Source organism: Ambystoma mexicanum, chromosome 2p (genome assembly GCF_040938575.1).
Source record: "Ambystoma mexicanum isolate Mex_15411 chromosome 2p, UKY_AmexF1_1, whole genome shotgun sequence".
Classification (NCBI taxonomy): domain Eukaryota; kingdom Metazoa; phylum Chordata; class Amphibia; order Caudata; family Ambystomatidae; genus Ambystoma; species Ambystoma mexicanum.
Genome location: NC_090923.1, coordinates 564554711 through 564574400, shown reverse-complemented (window position 1 = coordinate 564574400; position 19690 = coordinate 564554711). Strand labels below are relative to the sequence as shown.

At 44.8% G+C, this 19690-nt stretch overlaps 1 protein-coding gene across 2 annotated transcripts in view; it reads left to right on the top strand.

The window, feature by feature from the left end:
* CACNA2D2 (calcium voltage-gated channel auxiliary subunit alpha2delta 2) overlaps positions 1-19690 on the top strand; it is a 2156122-nt gene that overhangs the window by 1849320 nt on the left and 287112 nt on the right. For both annotated transcript variants that reach the window (XM_069644058.1, XM_069644057.1), the window contains exons 16-18: positions 10644-10715; positions 13828-13902; positions 16948-17022. In XM_069644058.1, the coding sequence (XP_069500159.1) occupies positions 10644-10715; positions 13828-13902; positions 16948-17022 (222 nt within the window). The remainder of the gene's footprint in view (positions 1-10643; positions 10716-13827; positions 13903-16947; positions 17023-19690) is intronic.

Sequence of the window (19690 nt, the reverse complement as noted above, 5' to 3'; positions counted from 1 at the left end):
GCTTGCAGATCCTCTGGTATGCTTCTCCACCAGGTATCTGCTCCCCAAATGCTTACTGCTTGGTGTGCTTCTTTCACAAGGGCTTCCTTTTAATGGTCTCACTGTCTTTGAGCATAGCACAGTTGTATACCTTCACTTTATATACTTGCTTGGCTTGAGGTTCTACTTTTGGAAAATGTTGTCTTTATTTTCTACTTGTTCTGTATTCAAAATGAGTTCTTAATGGCTCACATGGCTGTCGGTATGCCCTGGGGTCCCCAACATCTCTAGGCAATCTCACTATTGTTTGGCATTGCCTCCGATCCGTGGCATGTTTTTGCGGTGAAGCTTTCACTTCGGGATGGCGTTATCCACTCTGCAGACCTCTTCTAAGCTCTTCCACTGGCTCCACGTTCTGTCTTCCGGTAAGCCTGTTGCTTCTGGACTCAACCGTGCTGCCAGTGGCTAGGCTGTTGCTGCCGGTCCAATAGCGGTGCTTGTAGTGTCTCACACTACTCCGGTAAGAACTGCCTGCATACAGAAACCTGAGAACCCCTGCTCTCACAAGCACAGTCTGTTCCCATGCTTCTCCCTTATCCCATGATTCTGCTTCCTTCTTCTTCCATTCGGCCTCCCTCTCTCTTGCAGTTGCAGACACCATTTTTAAATATCCACACTGATGGATCTCATTACAACAACTAGCCTGCATGTTCAGCTTAGTGTTTCTTTTGATTCATATTACCTCAAGGGATTTATAAGACTTCTATGGTGATTTTGTTTGGAGATAGGTGTTATGTGTGTGTTATGTACATATGTGAGGTGTGAATGGCATTCTGGCTAGAATGTCTGGTAGGAAGGTGTTTAGGGTTTTGCAACTGGTGGGATTTGTATAGTGACCACAAGCCATCAGAAATGTAGGAAATATAGGGTCTTCTTCTTTGGAAAGGGAAGAAAACCATGTCTCTCCTGATGGAGTCACCACATCACCTCGACAGCCATCACCTGCCCTGTGATCCTCCCTAATAACACCACCCCCAGGGTCAGATAGAGGCTGCCGTCCCCAGGCCACATGGGAGGAGATCTCTGGTTGAGGATCAGTGATCTCTTCACAGGATTCATCACAGCTTGTAGGCTGCATTTTCTAAGCTTACACCAATGGTTAGGTCATACACTTGCAGAGATCCTTGGATAGGGCGAGGATGTCTGTCTTTCTATTCCATTAGCACCAGAGGACTCAGAAGAAGTGGATGAATGCAAACAACGATGTGACCCAGGACAGAGGTTGCAGGCCCTCAAGAGCAGTGAGGTCTAACATCAGGTTCCAGAAGGCACTTCTTCATGGTGAGAGATGGCCATATCAGGATGGCTGGGTCCAGCAGAATTCTGAGGATGCCATCAAAGATTCCAGTAAGGAGGTGAGACGGCACCCATGCAAACGTGCAGTCCAGTTCCAGGAAGGCGCGGGAAAAATTCAGACCCGACAATGAATCCGACCTTGGAAAGCTTCTGGACGCTGAGCAGTGCTCTAGATTGGTTAGTCCCACACGTTCAGGGAAGGTCGGCCTCTGGTTTAGGTCTTTGCAGTTGATTTGAAGGCCAGGTCCAGTATGGAACCAGACTGTCCCCAGAGTCAGTTACAGCCAGTACATTCACACGAAGCACTGACTTGGAGTCCTTTGTAAGACTATGGCAAAAGTGCATGCCCGGGATAGGCCAAAATGACTGAGGTTAAAAGGTCTGAGCAGCAAATGTCGGACCCCCATTTGTTCGCATAGATATATGTGGGGGGTAAAGGTAATATAAAATGTATAGGTGTATGGTGGGGGGGTTGTGGGGGTCTCCCCCCACATATATGTATATGCAAACAAATGGGGGGAAAAAGAAAAAGAATTCAGACTTTTAAACTCGGTCATTTCACGCAGCTCTGCATGCCCTTACAATGGAAATTCCAACCTAGAGCTCAGGGAAGATGGCCAACAAGAAGGTAGCACAATGAACAGCGCTTCTATGAGTATATGGTACTCAACAAAAACATTAGCGTGGAATAAGGTATAACACAGTTTACTGCCACCAACCCCTAAATGATAATACCCCCGGCCGCCCCCAGCTTGCTCAGTTTAATTGTCTTCTCTCTGGTTTAACGGCAATAGGAAGAAGCATTGACCGGCCTGACCAAGATGCACTCTCATTCAGTGGAGGATTGTGGTGGCTTATCAGAGCAGAGGCACATTTAAAACACATCCGCTGTTATAGCTTCCTATGGAAGGGCTGCATAGAAGCTCTTAACAGAGTGTATCGATTGAATGCCAAGAAGACTGAATCATTTTTATTAGAACAGGATAATGCTGAATTAAAAAGAGAATTGCCTTATAATTAAAATATAATCTGGGATTGAGAAGCACGTTCGCGACATTACAATTAAAAACTCATTGACCTGAATGGAGGGCGTGAGGTTCACCCAAATTATAGACTCATTCTTTATTAAGGACAAACCTAGTGCATTAGTGAGTTTGAGTGGGAACAGAAGAGAAACATAGGGCTCCCTGAAAACCTCTGGGGGAGCCCATTGTATGCTCTTCTGGGCCTGGCCGCACGCGCCACATGCCAGGAGCTTTGAAGGAGGGGGGTCAGTTCACGCTGTCAGATCCACGGTTAATGCATTCATCTTCGGTCTCCAGCTTTACATCTCTTTCTTGTGTTTGCCAGTTTCTCACTGTGCCAGCGAGCCATCGGGATAACGCCCCAGAGGTTTTCGGGGAAACCCACTGTGCACATATGTTGTAACTCACAAAACATCTGTACCAGTGCCCTATTGCCTTCTGTACGTTTTGTGAGACCACCTCATGGTGTCTACTGCCAGGTGCTACCAGCAGTCTATGCATGCTTCATGGAGAGTGCTGCGGCCATGACTGGTGCCCGGGAAGCACACCACTCAAAATGAACTACTCTTGTGGTCATTCCTAAAATAAACAGCTGCGGTAGTGCAACCGCTGCTTACATCAGAAGCGACCTGATTTGAGGTGATCTGTTTTGCATTGAAGGACATACACACTTATGCCATGAGGTGTGGGTAAGGGGCACCACGCAGTGGATTAATGCCACTACTGAGGGAACGGCCCTGTTGCTCCTTCTCTGTTTTAGCATTACCGGGGGGCACCTAATGTGCTCGTGCAGGAATGTGCACATGTGCATAGATGCTGTACACTCGGTGATCGAAGTGAGCGGGAACGGTCGGAGTGGTGTTCCACTACTTCTATTTTGATCTGTTTAACATTCTTCGACATTTTACGACCATATTCACCATCCTATACAACGGATGTGTCCCCTCATGCCCTGTGCAGTGTAAAGATGTAATAGGAGCCTTAGTTACTAGTCACTTCTAATATTGCAATGCCCAGCCACAACACTATATAGGGCCTCATTACACATTATGCGGTAAAGCATGGTACTATTAGCACCATGGTTGCCGCCGGTACCATACCAGTACCACCATGGAGAAAAGGGGAATTACCACCCCCTTCCAAGGTTGGCGGGGCGGTAATTCCCCCTTTCTCCATGACCCTTGCCCATTCTCATTTTTGCCCCATAGAGCTCAATGGGAATGGGGAAGGAGCTAATTACGGTACCGCAAATTGTGGTCCCTTTGCGGGTCCCAACTGCGGTCCCTTTGCGGGTCCCAATTTTAATGGCTGGTCTACACCAGCCGTTAAGGTCAGGTCCCGCAAAGGGACCTCGTAGTAAGGCGGTAAGGGTTTATTGGTACCGGTGCCCTTACCGGTACCGGTAAACCCTTATCGCCTACCGTGCAATGAGGCCCTATGTCACATGTTGCACTATGCTACCGCTTACACACTCCCCTGCCGAGACCACAGTTCCACTACTTTGTTGGTTACACTTCTACCACTGTGTACACTTCCTTGACGGTAAATTCGCAACAGGAAACTGGTATGTCATCCATTGATCATGCTTTCTTAGTGGTTGAAGGGAGAAGCGTGGAGGCATGTGTCTGCACCAGGGCCGGTCTTAGAGGCATCAGTGACCTGGGTGGCTAAAATCAAAATGTGGCGTCCCCCTCTTCCTCCTCCCACGTGCCCCTAGACATGCAGGGTTGGGCGGGGGTATGCCACATTTTTCAATATGCGCTTCTGCAAAAGGATCAGCGCCCCTTTGTTCTTAAATGTGCTGCGCTTCTGAGAGCGCACCCCATTTCATTTCAATAGGGCACCTGCCGCACCTTGACCCACCACGCCAGCTCGTGGGAGACCTTGAGTGACTCCCCTGAGCTGACGTGACAGGGGTCTAATAGCAGGGCGCCTTGGGGGGTCACCCAGGCGGCCCTGCTCTAAGGCCGCCCTTGTTCTGCACACAGGAGCAGTCTGATAGACTCTGGGCTTCTTTTGATTTAGCCCTAGGGATTAATCAAAGACATGCAAAGGCGGCCTGCATAGTGCTATTTTTCTAGCAAATCTTTAAGTAAGCAAAGACATTAAGAATGTTTTCGGAATACTCTTCTGCTGGTTGCCAAGATACTGACATTTCAGCTGTGCGAAACTAAGTGATGTATACTAAATATGATGTGTTATAAACTCGCAAAAGTGCCTTTTTCCCATGGAAAGTGTCATAGCAACATGTGAAATGGGATGCATTAAAGGGCGGGGGGTGAACCTCACCACCGAGCAGTCGCATCATTGAGAGTGGCAGCGGCACCTAAACTGGTGTATCCTTGAAGGCTTCTATGGGAAAAGGTTTTGTGGCAGAAGCTGATTATGTTCTTTCTTGCACTGATTGTGTGCTCGTGTTCATGTTTCGAATGTGCTGGGAGCTGGGCTGGGGGGCGAGGACTATCAGTGTTGGAATCGGAGCGACTGTCTAGTATAGATCATGGTTACATGCATTGCGAGTACCAGAGCCTGTGGTGGGACTAGCCCGGACCAAGCAGATCACCAGAGTTCTATCAGCGGGTGTGCACAGAGATGTGCTGCTGATCACTCCGCGCATGTAAGCCTGCCTGGGTGCCTCCCATTTATGATGAATGCTTGTCACACTGCAGTGGATTAGGGCTCGCCTCAGACGTGTGGGCCACCTACAGTCACAGGTCAGACTCCCGACAGGTGCGCGCTGTCCTTCCTCTGCCCACGGTTGATCATTTGTGCACTGGTAAATTGGAGCAGTGGAAGCTGAAGGAATCCTGCAGGGGGCACTATATAACTAATCATGCTATAGATTATATATGACCCTTCTCTAGAACGTTGTTTTTTTAATGTTTCTCAACGTATGTCCATAGGATGGTTTGTGATAGCCGTAAATGAAACTATTACCGTTCTTAATATTTCTTAGTTTATTTGATCAACGTAGAATAATTTTTTAAATGACAAAGGGCCTCATTACACGGTAGGCGGTAACCATGGCGCTATTAGCGCCATGGTTGCCGCCGGTATTTTACTGTGTCCGCCTTGGTGGATGGCGGAATTACCGCCCTACTCCAAGATGAGCGGGGGCGGTAATTCCCCATTCACCAAGGCACTTCCCCATTCCCATTTTTGCCCCCATAGGGCATAATGGGAATGGGGAAGGAGCTAATTACGGTACCGCAAATTGCGGTACCATAATTAGCACCGAGGTCCCTTTGCGGCACCCTACTTTAACGGCTGGTAAAACCAGCCGTTAAGGTCAGGTCCCGCAAAAGGAACTCGTAGGAGGCGGTAAGGGTTTACCGGTACCGGTGCCCTTACTGGTACCGGTAAACCCTTACCGTGTAATGAGGCCCAAAGTCCTTTGTGGTGGATTGGGCTAAGGACTTGAAGCAGTGATTTCAAAAGTCGTGAGACTTTGCCCACTTCCTAATGTCTTCTATAAAAGTTTGTAAACATGTATTCGTAGAAATTTCATTGAGATGTTGCAAAAACGAGGGCAATCAAAGATTATGGGCCTCATTAGGAGTTTGGAGGTAGCCATGGTGCTATTAGCGGCATGGCTGCCTCCAAAATCGTGTCCGGGTTCCCTGAATGGGGACTTACCGGGTCATTCCAACCTTGGAGGACCTGGTAAGTCCCCATTCAAAAAACCATTCCCCATTCCCATTCGAGCCCCCATAGGGCTCAATGGGAATGGGGCTGGAGCTAATAACAGGCCTGTTATTAACGGGCCCATTATTAGCTCCCTGGTCCCCTTGCAGGACCCGCAAAGGACGTCTGGTCTGACCAGACGTTCTGAGCAAGTCCCGCAAGGGAACCTCGTGATAGGGCGAAACGGGTTTACTGGCACTATTACCGGTGCCGGTAAACCCCTTCCGCCAACCCCGTAATGAGGCCCTATATGTCGCTACAAAGTGCACAAAGTAATGGATATAGAAACATGATGTATGGAAAGTACACTCACATTAAGTAGTAGGTAGTATGACGAATATAGGGTATTTGTCCCTTCTTCCCAGGAGGAGCCACCCCCTGTGAGGCTAGGGAGGTGAGTCCGCTCACCAAGAACCTCCCTAAGGGTCTGGGCAAGTGGAACCTCACGAGGAGTGACTCCCCTCTAGGGGACAAGAACTCTCCTTCCCACGAGGAACTCCCTCTGCAAGCAAAACTATCTGCATACATGGAATTGCCTTTAAACACCAATAAAATGCTTTCCCTTTGGATCTTTGTGATCACTTTGAAATAAAATACCGAAACCCAAAATGCGAATTTTTTTTAAACCCATATATATATATATATATATATATATATATACGTAAACCCATTTAAACGTGTATATATATGCGGGGGAGACACCCGGCAGCCCCACCGACACCCCACCCACATTTCATATCACCATAACTAACTCCCCAGATATATATGCAGCAAAGTGCAGCATTTTAAATACAGTATTTTGGGCTTCAGTATCTTTGGTCGTGCAGTAATGGGGTGATACCTTTCGTTCTTTTGGCTTCAGCTAATGCTGTACAGAGTGCGACACCTGAAGAGAAACATAACGTTGTTTGGAATGCAAAACAGCCTGTAAAAGGAACAAGCGAATAGTGGACGCTGAGAGAGACGCATACCCTGGGGAATCCCTCTGACATATGCGCGCATTGGAGAGGCCGAGCAGGACAGAGCCGCAGAGCCAGCAGCAATCTGAGAGAAGGAGAATACCGGAGGGAGATGCCAGAGGCCCAGCATAGCACATAGTGGAGCTGCTGATGTACGGACAGAGTCCAGGAGGCCATCCCAAGGGGTGGTGTGACCACAAGAGGATTGTGGCGGTTCGGAGACCCGGCTAACAATGCCTAGACCCATACATGGTGGAAGAACAAATCATTCCATCAGCAACGGTGGGCCAACCACCGCAAGTTAATGGAACAAGCAGGATGAGCCTGGGAGAGAAGTGCGAACCCGGAGACGAAAAGCAGCCAAAGCAAATACATCCCATCACAGAGCCCGGTGAATCAACCCACGCTAACTGAAGGTACCCGGGTGATTCTAATAAGCGAGAGGCCATGGTATCTGTATGAGCTTTACCAAAGGAATATCAATATTGAGTCTGAAAGCCTAAGAAAACGGGACGCCCCATATTGGAAAATCCCCAAGAGAGTTGCAAAATATAGCTTGTGATGAATACTGGCATCCTTTAATGAAAGACTTTGCAAAAGATACTACCCAAACAGGAGTGATACAATGAAACAAAACTTGAAACTTGAAACAAAAACCAGCCAAAAAGGCCCCAGGAGCTTGGTTATCAAATACAGGAAAAAGATATAAGATAACCCCAAAAAGAGGAAGCAAAAAGCTGAGAAGTAAAAGGATTCAAATTGCTAAGAAGAAAAGGAAAAACTTACCATCAAAAGGAGAGCATTCGAGAGACTTGGGGGTCTCAACAGCTCCCGGAGACCAAAAGTTTAAACATGTAACAAAAGCTACAAAAACCTATCAGTGAGGCTTACTGAGCCAGAAGAACATGTAATACAGATTTTATACTACTTTTTGGAACTGTTGTACCTTGGAAACGCTGGAACAAAGCCGAAAGAGACAGCTAAAGGGAAGCTACCTTATTTAGTTATAATTTCTAAGTACTAGGGCCAGATAGGATTAGATTGTTGGACAGAGAAAGCTTTGGTTTTGGACTTCTGATGACTGACAAGCACCACTAGTCTGTTTGGTTAGGTTGGGAAAAAGCCCATAGTCATAGCGCAAGATAAGCATGTTATTATTTTCGGAAAAAGAATCCAAATTTTATTTGCGCAAATTTTCAAATTTATATAGTTGTTGATTAAGTTTGTGAAACAAATTCGTCCTATATATAAGTGATAGAATTCAAATCATTTGTTTTCCCTCACAAATTAATTTTGTGTATTTGTAATAAAGTTAAAAACATTTATTTTCCCTCAGCATGTATTTCTCCACCTTTTATTTTCTGGTGCCTTCCAAGGGAGGCATCCAACACGACAAAGCCAGATTCATCCCAGAAGAGATTCAACCCTGTTACACCCACCAACGAAGAGTGCCACTGGCTTAGCCTTAAAATCCACATGACCTTAAGATGCATCACCTACAAAGCCTTGATGGTCAACTCCCAACAGAATATCTTACCATTTCCTGGGGCCAATGCTGTATAAGATGCCATGCCATCTCCTTACTGGAAATGCAAAAAGGATACAACTAGAAACAAGACTTCCCCTACTTCCCCTATGGATGTTGGAACATCATAGCCTTTTTTCATCTGACTGGCACCTTGGCCCGACTCTTCAAACCACGTCTAATTGACCAAAGCCTAATTGATCGATGACCTCAGACATCCCCACCCAATACCCCTTGCCTATTTATACTATCTTCTCACACCACGTTTTGTCACCTTTCTGCCTCAATGCAGTGAACTACAAACTTTTCTAATGTAACATATTTTTTCTATCTAAAATAATGTCTAAGAAGCCAGGATAAACCATGGAGTTTTGTCGGGCTGGAGATGAGGCCTCCTCCTCAATAAGTATACCTGAGCTGCCATACTTTGTGCATGATCTGTACATCGCTTTGGTGGTGCTTTCGTCGAAAGCCTCTTCAGAATGAGTTTCATAATTAGAAAGGGCAGTGCAGTTCCCCCTGGAATTCCAAAGTACTAATGTCACAACTGTCTCTATCCTTTTTGTCCTGGTCATTGATGTTGTTTCTGTCTAAGTCATCAACCTTAGAACAACCTCTGCCACTCTTTGCCTACCCATGCGTCCTCTCCTTCTCCTTGTCAGCGGTGCCATGGTATGCAGTAGCCGTTGGAAGCCACAGGTGGCATCTGTCACACTGTACATATCAATTTAACCACATAGCCTCTGCTTTAATAATTTGGGGGATATTTAAATGTGATTGAATTGTGGTTTCAAGATTGGAAATAAGTAATGTTGCTTGCTTGGCCTAGTAGGGCCTGCAGAGTTCTCATGTTCTGCAGGTCAATGCATGAGAAAGCCTACTGGTCCGTTTTGTTTGGAAGAATTCTGTAAAGTGTACTTTTATCTTTTCCAATATAAATTTAGGACAACAACTTCCAGAACTCTGAGAAAGGAAACAGACTGGATAGCTTTCTCATGCATGGACCCGGGAAAGTTGAGAGCGCCATGTCTGGCCCAATTTGTAATGGTCCGTGTTTAGGAGGTGGTGGTGGTGGTGTGCATCTGGCCATGGACTGGACATGATAATGGATGACTTCTCTTAATGAATTGTATATTTCTCTTCAGCTAATGTGCCCAGTCCCATTTGGCTGTTTCATGTTTGAATGTGAATTTGTACCATATTTTGTTAAGTTCTAAATCATCAGGAAGAGAGCACCGCGTCCCAGCCCCATTGAATTTTATCGGTTCCTGATAGGTTGGGCTTATAGTTTGTATAGTTTGTCCAAGGGTTGGGCAGAAGGTGAGGTTGAATGTGCGAGTTTCCCACCGTTTACTTTGTGTCCAAGTGTTCTTAGGCTGTTCAGTGGTGTTTTAGTCCTCCACTAGAAGTTACTGGCAGTGCCTCTTGTATCTTGGCCATGCATGGCTGCATTGAGTCTGAGATAATTCTATTTGAATCAGCAACCAGTGGATAGTAAAGGTCTGTTTGTCACTCATATCTCTCCTGGTTGTGTGCAAACATCTTGACTGCAACGCTGCTTAAAAATATCTCAATGACTTCGGAAAATGGACGTCACCAAACAACAATTAATGCACACGCCCTCTCCTTACAACCATCCTAACACCTACCCACTGAACTCTTTAGGTCAAGCCACTTTTACCCTCTGCATTTTCTGCTTGAGATTTGTACTAGCAGCAGTTATGATAGCTAAGCTGAGCACCGATGTCTGTAAGTCCTTTGCCTCTGAGGACGTCCCAGAGAGAGCTTTAATTAATACACAACTCTATATTACATGTAGACCTCAAGTGAAAGAACAGCTGAGTCCCCGTCCTCAAGCTGTTACCTGTGAGACTTATGTGCACATAGATGTCAACAGAAGACGTGTAATCAACTAAGTCATATTAAGCTGCTATTTGGTTTCATATCTTCACCGAATGCCACCGAATCCTCATTATTGCCGGACGTCGGTACTGAGGTCCAATCAGATAATGGTAAATTGTGAAGAGCAGGCTTCTGAAGACAGAGTAATGGTCCAATTAACCAAGTGTGTGCTACCTTCACTCTGACCTTCCTTCACTCCTCTTTCCCTCCCAGGGCCTTGGTTTGGTGGTGACTGGAACTCTACCAGTGTTTAACCTGACCGAAGATCCTGGCACTACTGGAAAGGTAAGAGACGCAGAGTTTGCTTATGTGCCTTCCCTGCATGCTCCCGCGTGTAAATGTTATTCACTCTTCAGAAGGTCTTGATAGCTAAGACTCACTCATTGCTTTGGCCGGACAGGGCTTCTTTGCCGGAGTCGAACAAAAGGCAATCATGTTATTCCCATGGACCAAGCAGTCCTGCAATCTGCCTTTTTCTCCTGGTTTCTTGCTGGTTCCTTGGTGAGATGATAAAATAAGCCTTTTGTTGGGTTTATAAAGAATTATAACTAGATGGTCAGACCGTACTCGTGGTGGCTCGGCAAAATAAAGCTCAATCGCTCTTGATCCAATATTTGCCTAAATGGTAACCATTTCTTTCTCCTAGAAATGTTGTCTCCTAACTCACAAAAACCTATGGGTGCTTTACTTAATCCTCTCTCAGGTTGTCCTGATCTGACACACCCTCAGCACTCCTTTTTGAGACCCTAATATATCCAAATGCTTTAACAACACCCTGGTGACACAGCAGCGCATATCCTTCATCTCTCTAAAGACTATATATAGCCCATAAACTGGGAACCAAAAGAGGCCCTGAAAATAATTTTCAAAGTGGCCCCATATTATACATTTCCAGCAAGCCAACCCTTTTCCTATGAGAACATTTGGAAATAAAATTGGTTACCACACAAAGAGGCCTACCGGGAAATCTCTAGAGCTCCCTATAGGCCAGTCCACCCCTGCCAGAAACCAAAGCTAACCTCAGCAAAAAGGCAAGCCCAGCCCTTTAGGCTTCACTTGTGTCCACATATCTCATGTTGGACGGTCTGTTTTCTGCTCCATAGAAGCGCCATAGAAGAAATTCATCTGGGGTAATGGTTATCTGTACTGTCGTGTAAGGCATTTGCACAGAAGGAGGATCACTGGGCTGGTACAACTGTACCTCTCAGTCACATTAGATACAATTGAAAGAAAACATTTATTTGTATTATTTTAAAAACTAAGCAAAAAGGCATCTCCCACAGCCAGTAAACAGCATTCACATAGAGTCCAATGTTCACCTCCGTTCCCAACAGTATTGACATTGACCAATGCATAAAGGACAAGTTCACATTTCGAAAACTGTTTCTATCCACCACCAAGTGGCTATGCAAATCCCTGGCCCTCAAAGTCCTACCGGCCTGACCCTCAAAGGCTTCCAATCCACATGTTACCGAGAATATCATAATCCATTTACTGATGTCTGCTCCCATTCCCTTCCAGCTGTTAAATCCTTTTGGACCCTTATTTGTTCAGGTACCTGCCCCACATGTTCACCCGCTTCTATGGACTCCCCTTCCCTGATGCACCATTATAGTCTGTTCCGCAGATTGTACAGACCCATCACCCACTGCGCTCTTCTTGCACTTGTGGGATGTGTCCCTTTTCTTGTAGTGTCCGTTTTATAGACCGCACTGGCCTCCACGTACCTTAAAACATCAGATGGAGCCCACATTGAACTTAGAAGTAATGTGGGCCCTGGTGCTCTTCTTCGTACAAAATGTGGCCCAGTACTTGTACAGACTATCCCTGTTTTTTCTGGACAAAGCCTGACTGTAAGCAAAATCTCCAATCTCCATTTTACAACTGTGCCTATCTGTGTGCCTGGGACAGTACACAACTGAGATATTTGACCTATGTCAGTAACTTAATACAAATAGTTATAACACCAGGCCTCTGTAGTACAACCTCTAAGGAAGTCACATGTAATATGCTGGAAATAGGGACTAGGGTGATCCTGGGGCCGGGGGCCACCACTGACTCTGTGACACAGTCAACAGAGGCGGTACATGGAAGCTCCCAGAGGCTCCTCCGCCAATCCACAGCCTTCGATTAGTAGTGTACTTAACTCTTGGAAAACCCTCAAACCTGGTGACATTTGTGAGAGTGGAGTGGAGTGAAGTTAAACATGGGTCTCCCAGGAAAGAGTGAGCCAGGAGGGAGAGTTGGCTGAAGGTAAGGGTAATCTAGTAAGAGAGGGCAACCTAGAACCGCATCTGCCCAGGAGGAGGGTCCATGCCCTACCCTTATGTCTGTGTTCTCTGGTGGGCCCAGTAAACCCTTTGTGAACCCGAATTAAAGACCTTATCCCGTGGCTCGGCTGTTGCTTGAAATAATGTACTTGAAAGCCATGCAACAGTTCATGCAAAATGCACAGAAGCAGAACTCGGTGAGCGAACTCGACCCTTGTGCACTTTCACCGAACCAGGCAAACATAAGCCCTTTTCATCAAAATGGTATCTTACTGCACTTTCTAACACAGTGATACATTTGCACCCGAAGATACTGTATAAACCAGAAAAAAGCACATGTTCAACACAGCATATCATGCGTCCTATCCTTTTCATGCAAGCTACATCACGTGATGCCCATTTAACACTTTACATCATAAGACACTTTAGAGACGCAAAAGTGCTCAGCGGTTCAATTGATCGCACCATCTATTGTAAATGGGAAACCCTGTGCATTACTGTCCAATGTTCCGATACACAAAGACGTTACCAGGAGTAAGTCTGTCTTTATGCTTCATCGGGAGGATAGCTCAGGGGCAACGTGCTCGCCTTGAAAGCAAGACGATCCGGAGCAACACAGGTTCAATGGGTCCGCGCTTATAAACCTCTGGGTATTAAGCGTGTTATAAATAACCAATTACAATTACTTGCACCCAATAAGCAGTGTTGAGGCGTGAGTGCATGGTATTAAGAAATCGGGGAAGTGATGTTGCACGCAGTCTCTTAGCATGGGACTAAAGCACTCAAGCTGGTTTGTTTTGACGCTTGTGTTTGATATTTAAGCATGCCCTGTATATTACTCGATCCAGCGGAGAATGATTGATGGGCTCGACGGACAGAAGGACGCTAGCGGGGGATATTAGATTCCCACAAAAACGATTCTCTGAGGATCTCTGACTTACACCTAATTACAAGTACGTCAGAGTTGCTGAGAGTACGTTTTTTAACCAATTAGCCCTCTCCAGTTGTACGTCAGGAGTAAAGTGGGAATTACTCCTGGAAACTTCTTTGTGAATCCGGCCCATTTGTCACATATTCCTATAAAGATGCTGAGGTCATATTCCTAAATTTCTGTTTCCCTTTTTCAGAACCAGTTGATCCTGGGCGTGATGGGCATTGACGTGGCTCTGAATGACATTAAGAAGCTGACGCCGCGGTACAATGTACGTATAGAGCACACGCTCCACCTCTTCCAGCCGGAAGTCCACTGCCTCACCAACCCTGCCTGCACACTGCGCATGCGTGAACACAGATCCTTGCGAGTGGCTTGGACGCCTGGGGATCTCATTCTGGCCTCATTCATTGTGGCTCAAAAGAGAAAGCCAGGCAGGGATTCTGAAACTCCCTGCGAATTTCAAATTATTTAACATAAAATCAAACAAGCACTGAACAAAACTCAACGGGGGATTCTTTGTGAGGCTAGTCCATATTTTATTTTGAAATCTGACGGGATGACAGGTGTCCTTTCTTCAAGCTGTTCCTATACATCTGAAGCAAATTACACCTTTCTAAGGAAGAAAATTCTGACCTTAACACAGTGTGAATAAAATGCCCGACTGAATAAGAGGTACAATTTGTGAAAGGGAAGTAGGCCGCTAATGCAACTTTGATAAGTACAGTAAAGATGGCGATGTGTTCATTTCTGAGAACTTTTGTGACTGGTTCTTCATTGCAGCTGAGTCGGGGGATGGGTGAAGGGTATGCAAGTTGTCCTGTTGTCCACAGGCATGCATTTCAAAGGGCATACTACTACCTTCCTCTTTTGACAAAAATGATACAATAAGAATTTGTGGTTAACTACGTCTATTCATGGGTGGCTAGCAGGGACTGGGCCACTCCTACCTACCTTCGTATTGGCTAAAATGCACACACGCATTCTAAACTCCTGTGGCAAATTTCCCATACCTGGACTTCGGTCCCCTGAGGGTGATCACCTCGAGCTCATTGATGCCATACCAATGTGAAAAGGCGCTATACAAATGACAATTAGATTACATTACAATGACTGGTATGGCGAATGGCATAACTAATAGAAGGTGTTTCAAAACATGTAATAATTCAGTTACATCACTTTGAAAATAAAATAAAGAAATCATCCACACAACACACACAACAGAGCAAACGATATTCTCCATGTAAGTTACACTGCATCACTTTAAGCAATTAGCCAAGAATGTGAGAATGCCTCTACCGAGAGGGAACAAAAACTAAGCTAGCTTGTTCTGCGGGATGGAAGCTGTACCCGTGAGTCTATGCAATTGTGTACGAGGCTAGTTCAACGCACAACGGCAGTTCGGCCCAACAAGCAGGGCAAATCTCAGAGCAAGATTACCTCCAAAGACCCATGACTCTGCCTCACTGGCTGCCCCCTCTGCAGGCATGGAAATTAGCCCACATTACTATATGCAATATTGCACTCATGTTTTAATTAATAATGCATTTTAAGTTTAAATAATCCTCATTGAATATATTCAGTTTCAAGCATTTAACCACACAAAATGCTGGTTTTGCTGCCTTTATTGCACTGAATGAAAGTATTTTGCAGAGAAAGAAAACTAGAGTTCTTAATCAGTGCGGAGTGAACGATTGGCCAAGAAGACCCCGCGCTCTCTTAGCGCAAATGAAAGCATTGGCTGAAGGAACAGTATGCATGAATTGCAGTTCTGGAATTGCTGTTTTTTCTAAAAGACCATCAAAGCTGCAAGCAGGGAACACATATGGTTTCAAAGCAGTCAACTCTTCTGAGCGTTACATTTTTAGAAAACAAATCTTGTTTGCATATAACTGTCCAATATAAAAGGTTTTCAAAGTTAGGCACAGGCAGTTTGAAAGTGGGCCCCACTAATTTCCTGAAATGCCTGCTGTTATTTAAAGAACCTATTGAAGTAAAAGGCTTAGAAACACGTGGAAAGCAGGGTCAGTGTTGCATTTTCCGCATATGCAGTCTAAACGATTATTTTGCAACCTATCTGGTGTCAGGACAGTGTAGTCATTTCAATTCAGCTGCTAACTTTTCTGGCTGTTATACAAATAAACATGAAAAATATGCTCTCAGGGTTCAACTAATGGAGTGTCCAATGAAACCCCAGAGTGCTTCAAGCGTCACCATGGTTTTCTAGCTTCCATACAGTAAGGCAAATACAAAATAAGTTAACAATTATTGAAGGTTTTAATTAACACTATTTTCTCAATGTGTATCCTGCTCAGTAATGGGCACCAACCATTTGCTCTCGGACACCCAGGATATCCATTATGTGTTCTGTGCCCTCATTAGCGGTCATGGACGGTAGTGTCCAACAACTGTTGGTGAGAGCTGGTACTGTAGGGTTGCCTTTTGACTTTGCTGATGGGAATGCATTGCTGGTCCTTGGCTCAAAGTTGGCCATAGAGTGTCATAAAACCTATATCTATGTTCAGAATACTGTTAGCTTAAGAATTTAAGACCGTCAGCAGTTAACCACAAGACATATAGCCAAATCATTTCATAGGCCGGAACACTATGCATAAAAATAATCATTCATTTTATACAGTAATCCAATATTAGGGGGTGGACCAATTATATACCTTCCTTTGCAAATTGAGTGGGATTTGGCCCAAAACTAGCTTTCACAGTGAATTGTGAATCACCCCATTTGGCCCTACATTATTATACTGACATAAATTATATCAGTATTACCCAAATGTAGATGCGAAATACACCTGAACATTTTTCCCCTGCGCCGCCACACCAGCCCCACTCCCAAATGCACTGTTTTCAATTCAGAGTCTTCTATTTTGCTGAAGGAAGATCAACTTGGTGTGAAACAAAAGTACACATCATATGCCCAGTATTGTAGGATCTATTAACATGAAGCCTCCTTCAAAGTAACTATGCTTATACGTCACAACTAATGACTACTCCTTGACGCCCACCTTTGGGATGGTAGAAGATGAAGATGCCAATTTTTGGGTCAGCAGCACTTGGTGACGTTCAAAATGAGGAGTCCTGTGGCAAACGTCTGACTTATATTCCCTATGAAAAAGACTGAGCTAAGAGAGCAAACATTAATATACAGGTAACTGGGAACACATATTTGTCATTTTCTCTTACATTCCAGGTATGCACATAGTCTTCGAGTTTTCTGATGTTCTTATTTTTAGTTGTGTTAGAGAATGGTCTTCCCCTTTTGGTTGGGTCGTAACTCTGCCATTTGTGCTTATTTCCACAGCTGGGGGCGAACGGCTACGTCTTTGCCTTGGACCTGAATGGATACGTCTTACTCCATCCAAATCTGCAGCCTAAGGTGAGAGACCCTTCCTTCCCAAATCTGAGAGCAGGTGAAATCTTGTTTTCCTACAGAGTCTACAACAGGCATTGATCATTTCTAATACACAACTTCTCATTGATGTTCGACCCTCAAACCCCACATATCTATAACCTCTGTTTCTTCCTACACACACTGTAAGGTCATGAGTGGCATTCCTCCTCCTTCTGAACCTGCATCCTCAATGTGATTACTTTAAATGCCACATCTATAACTGAAGTGGGATGTCATGTCTAGAGCAGGATGTATTGGGCTCCCCTATCTCCACATCCAATGTGAGCTTCTAGTAGTGCTCAAGCTCTACCTTCAGGTGGAATTTCTTTCCTTTCCAACCCTATGTCAGGACGTGTTTCCTCCTCCCTAGCATATATCTGCAAGCTTACATGATAGACCATCACACGAATCTGTCACCCCAGGTGTTTTCTACCTTTGTAAAGTTGAAACGTGGCATTACAAAAGCGTAGCACTTGTGCAAGTGCAATTACTACTAGGGCACAAACATATTGGCCCCCATTAGTATGGTGATCCGGAAATAAGGGTTTCCCTACCGCCATACTACAACGATGCCGGTAGGGGCCACAGATCACCCGGCAGGTCAGGCCCCTACCAGAATGGTTGTCATGGAAGCACCGGCACTGTTGGCAATGGTGCCAGTGCTTCCATGTCCCCATTTCCATGGAGTCCTGTGGGACTCCATGGAAATGGGGAGTAACCATTACCGCCGCCACTTGGGATATCCTGTCGCCACCAGGATATCAGGCAATGGTGCAGCTGTTATGGGGTTGCCAGAAACCCACCGCCTACTAGCGGGTTTTCAGGCAACCCCATAATGAGGGCCACTAGTCCTTGTCCTTTGGTGTCCTTTGGTGCTCAAACATGCATTGAATTTGCAAAAGTGATAATTGCACATGCACCAGTGCAAGGTTTCTTAACATTCATGGCATTATTTTCAAAACCTTATCTTGTAAATTGCCCACTGTTCATTACTACCTGTGCTGGTACAGTTTTCCTTTTCTCTTCAATCTCTTCACTTTAAGACACACATTAGGACATCACTTGCCCCATTCATGTTTCTCTCAACAACTGTACATTCTCCCCTCGCGCTTTGACATTTACTTGTCTCAAACCTTTACTACAAAGTTCCTTGCCCTAACTATAGCTAGAGCATCCTGTAATGTAGGTTTCACGTCTTGCCAAAACAGTTCTTGAATCTTTGGATTAGACGTTTGCTCCCCAAGCACACCCACCGGTTCTCCTGGTCATTCTGCTCCGGGTGAAGAATTTTGCCTCTTTCTATCTTTTCACAGGGAAAGTTCTATTTCTTGCAATTTCTTTATAATCCTTACTACTTCTCAAAGACAGCACATCAATGTCAGTCGTTCGCGTCTTCCCACGGTACAGGTGGCTCTCCTGACAGGTTTTAATTGTTTTTTATGTTTTGTATTTTTTGGTGTGTGAACTACTAGAACACCCAAGAGATATTGTGATTTAATCAGCATAAAAGAAATTCCAACGTCCTGAAGAAGGCCATAAAACACCTAAAAGGGCACTAGATGTAGTGTCCCATTCAACCAAAAGGGCGAAACACATGTTGACTATTTATGAGGCGTCAGTATTCGGCCTCATTATCTTGGAAACCACAACACAGGATTTCCATTAAACAATCTGTGACTTATAAATGATGGTTTTTGTCTCTTTTTATCTGTAGTTGACAGATTTAAGAGTGGACACCAACAAGTTTTATTTCTGTTGTTGCATCATTGTCCGATATGAGTGTTTCAAAGACAGACTTTATCTGTAACATATGGACCCATGGTCACATACTAACCACACTTGTGAATGAATATTTTATTGTGATATTAGATCAATTATTTTTTACTTGATTTTGTGAATAAATGAATGTTATATAATTTTTTTGAAAAAAGTGCTTGTGGAGATATTGTGTGTTACTCTACCTAAACGAAAGAGGGTAGAAGTGCACTGACCCAATAAATAACAATACGGACAAAGAGAGGGGTAATCAATCTTTTGTTTCTTTATAGTATTTGCCTATACCTTCCCCATTTAAAGATTGCTCCCCCGATAACAAAAAATGGAGTACCCAACTGTTTTTCACCTCATCTCCTGATATTGGCAATAATTTTGGATGGGTCTCCAAATTTTGCATCTTTCGCTCCCTTTACTGTGACCTGGGTGGTTTGTTAGTACCGTTATTTATTGATTTCAGACACTAATAACTGAAGGTGTTATTCAGTGTAATGGATACCAGTGTAGCCTTGTTGTGTATCCGTGTCTTTTATGCTGTTTGACTATACTTGTATTTCAAGCTGTTGGTTTTTGCATATCCGGCACTTTGTTCTTCGGCACCACTTTATTTGAAACATCCCCTCGCGTGAGAACATTCAGAACACTTTCTTTATTCAATGTTTTCCACGAGCCCGCGCACTTGGCAGGTTTCTTTCTGCCTTCTCCACTAAATCTGTAGTGCTTTGTTAGATGAGACCTGCAATAATGACCACGTGTTTATTTCCGTCTCTGCGGGACGTTTCTCTATATTGGCACACCCCTTCTATGTCGTGCTATATTCAGTTACATGTGTTTCATCTGCTCCGCCCTATCACCTTACTTGTTCAATAACTACAACTCT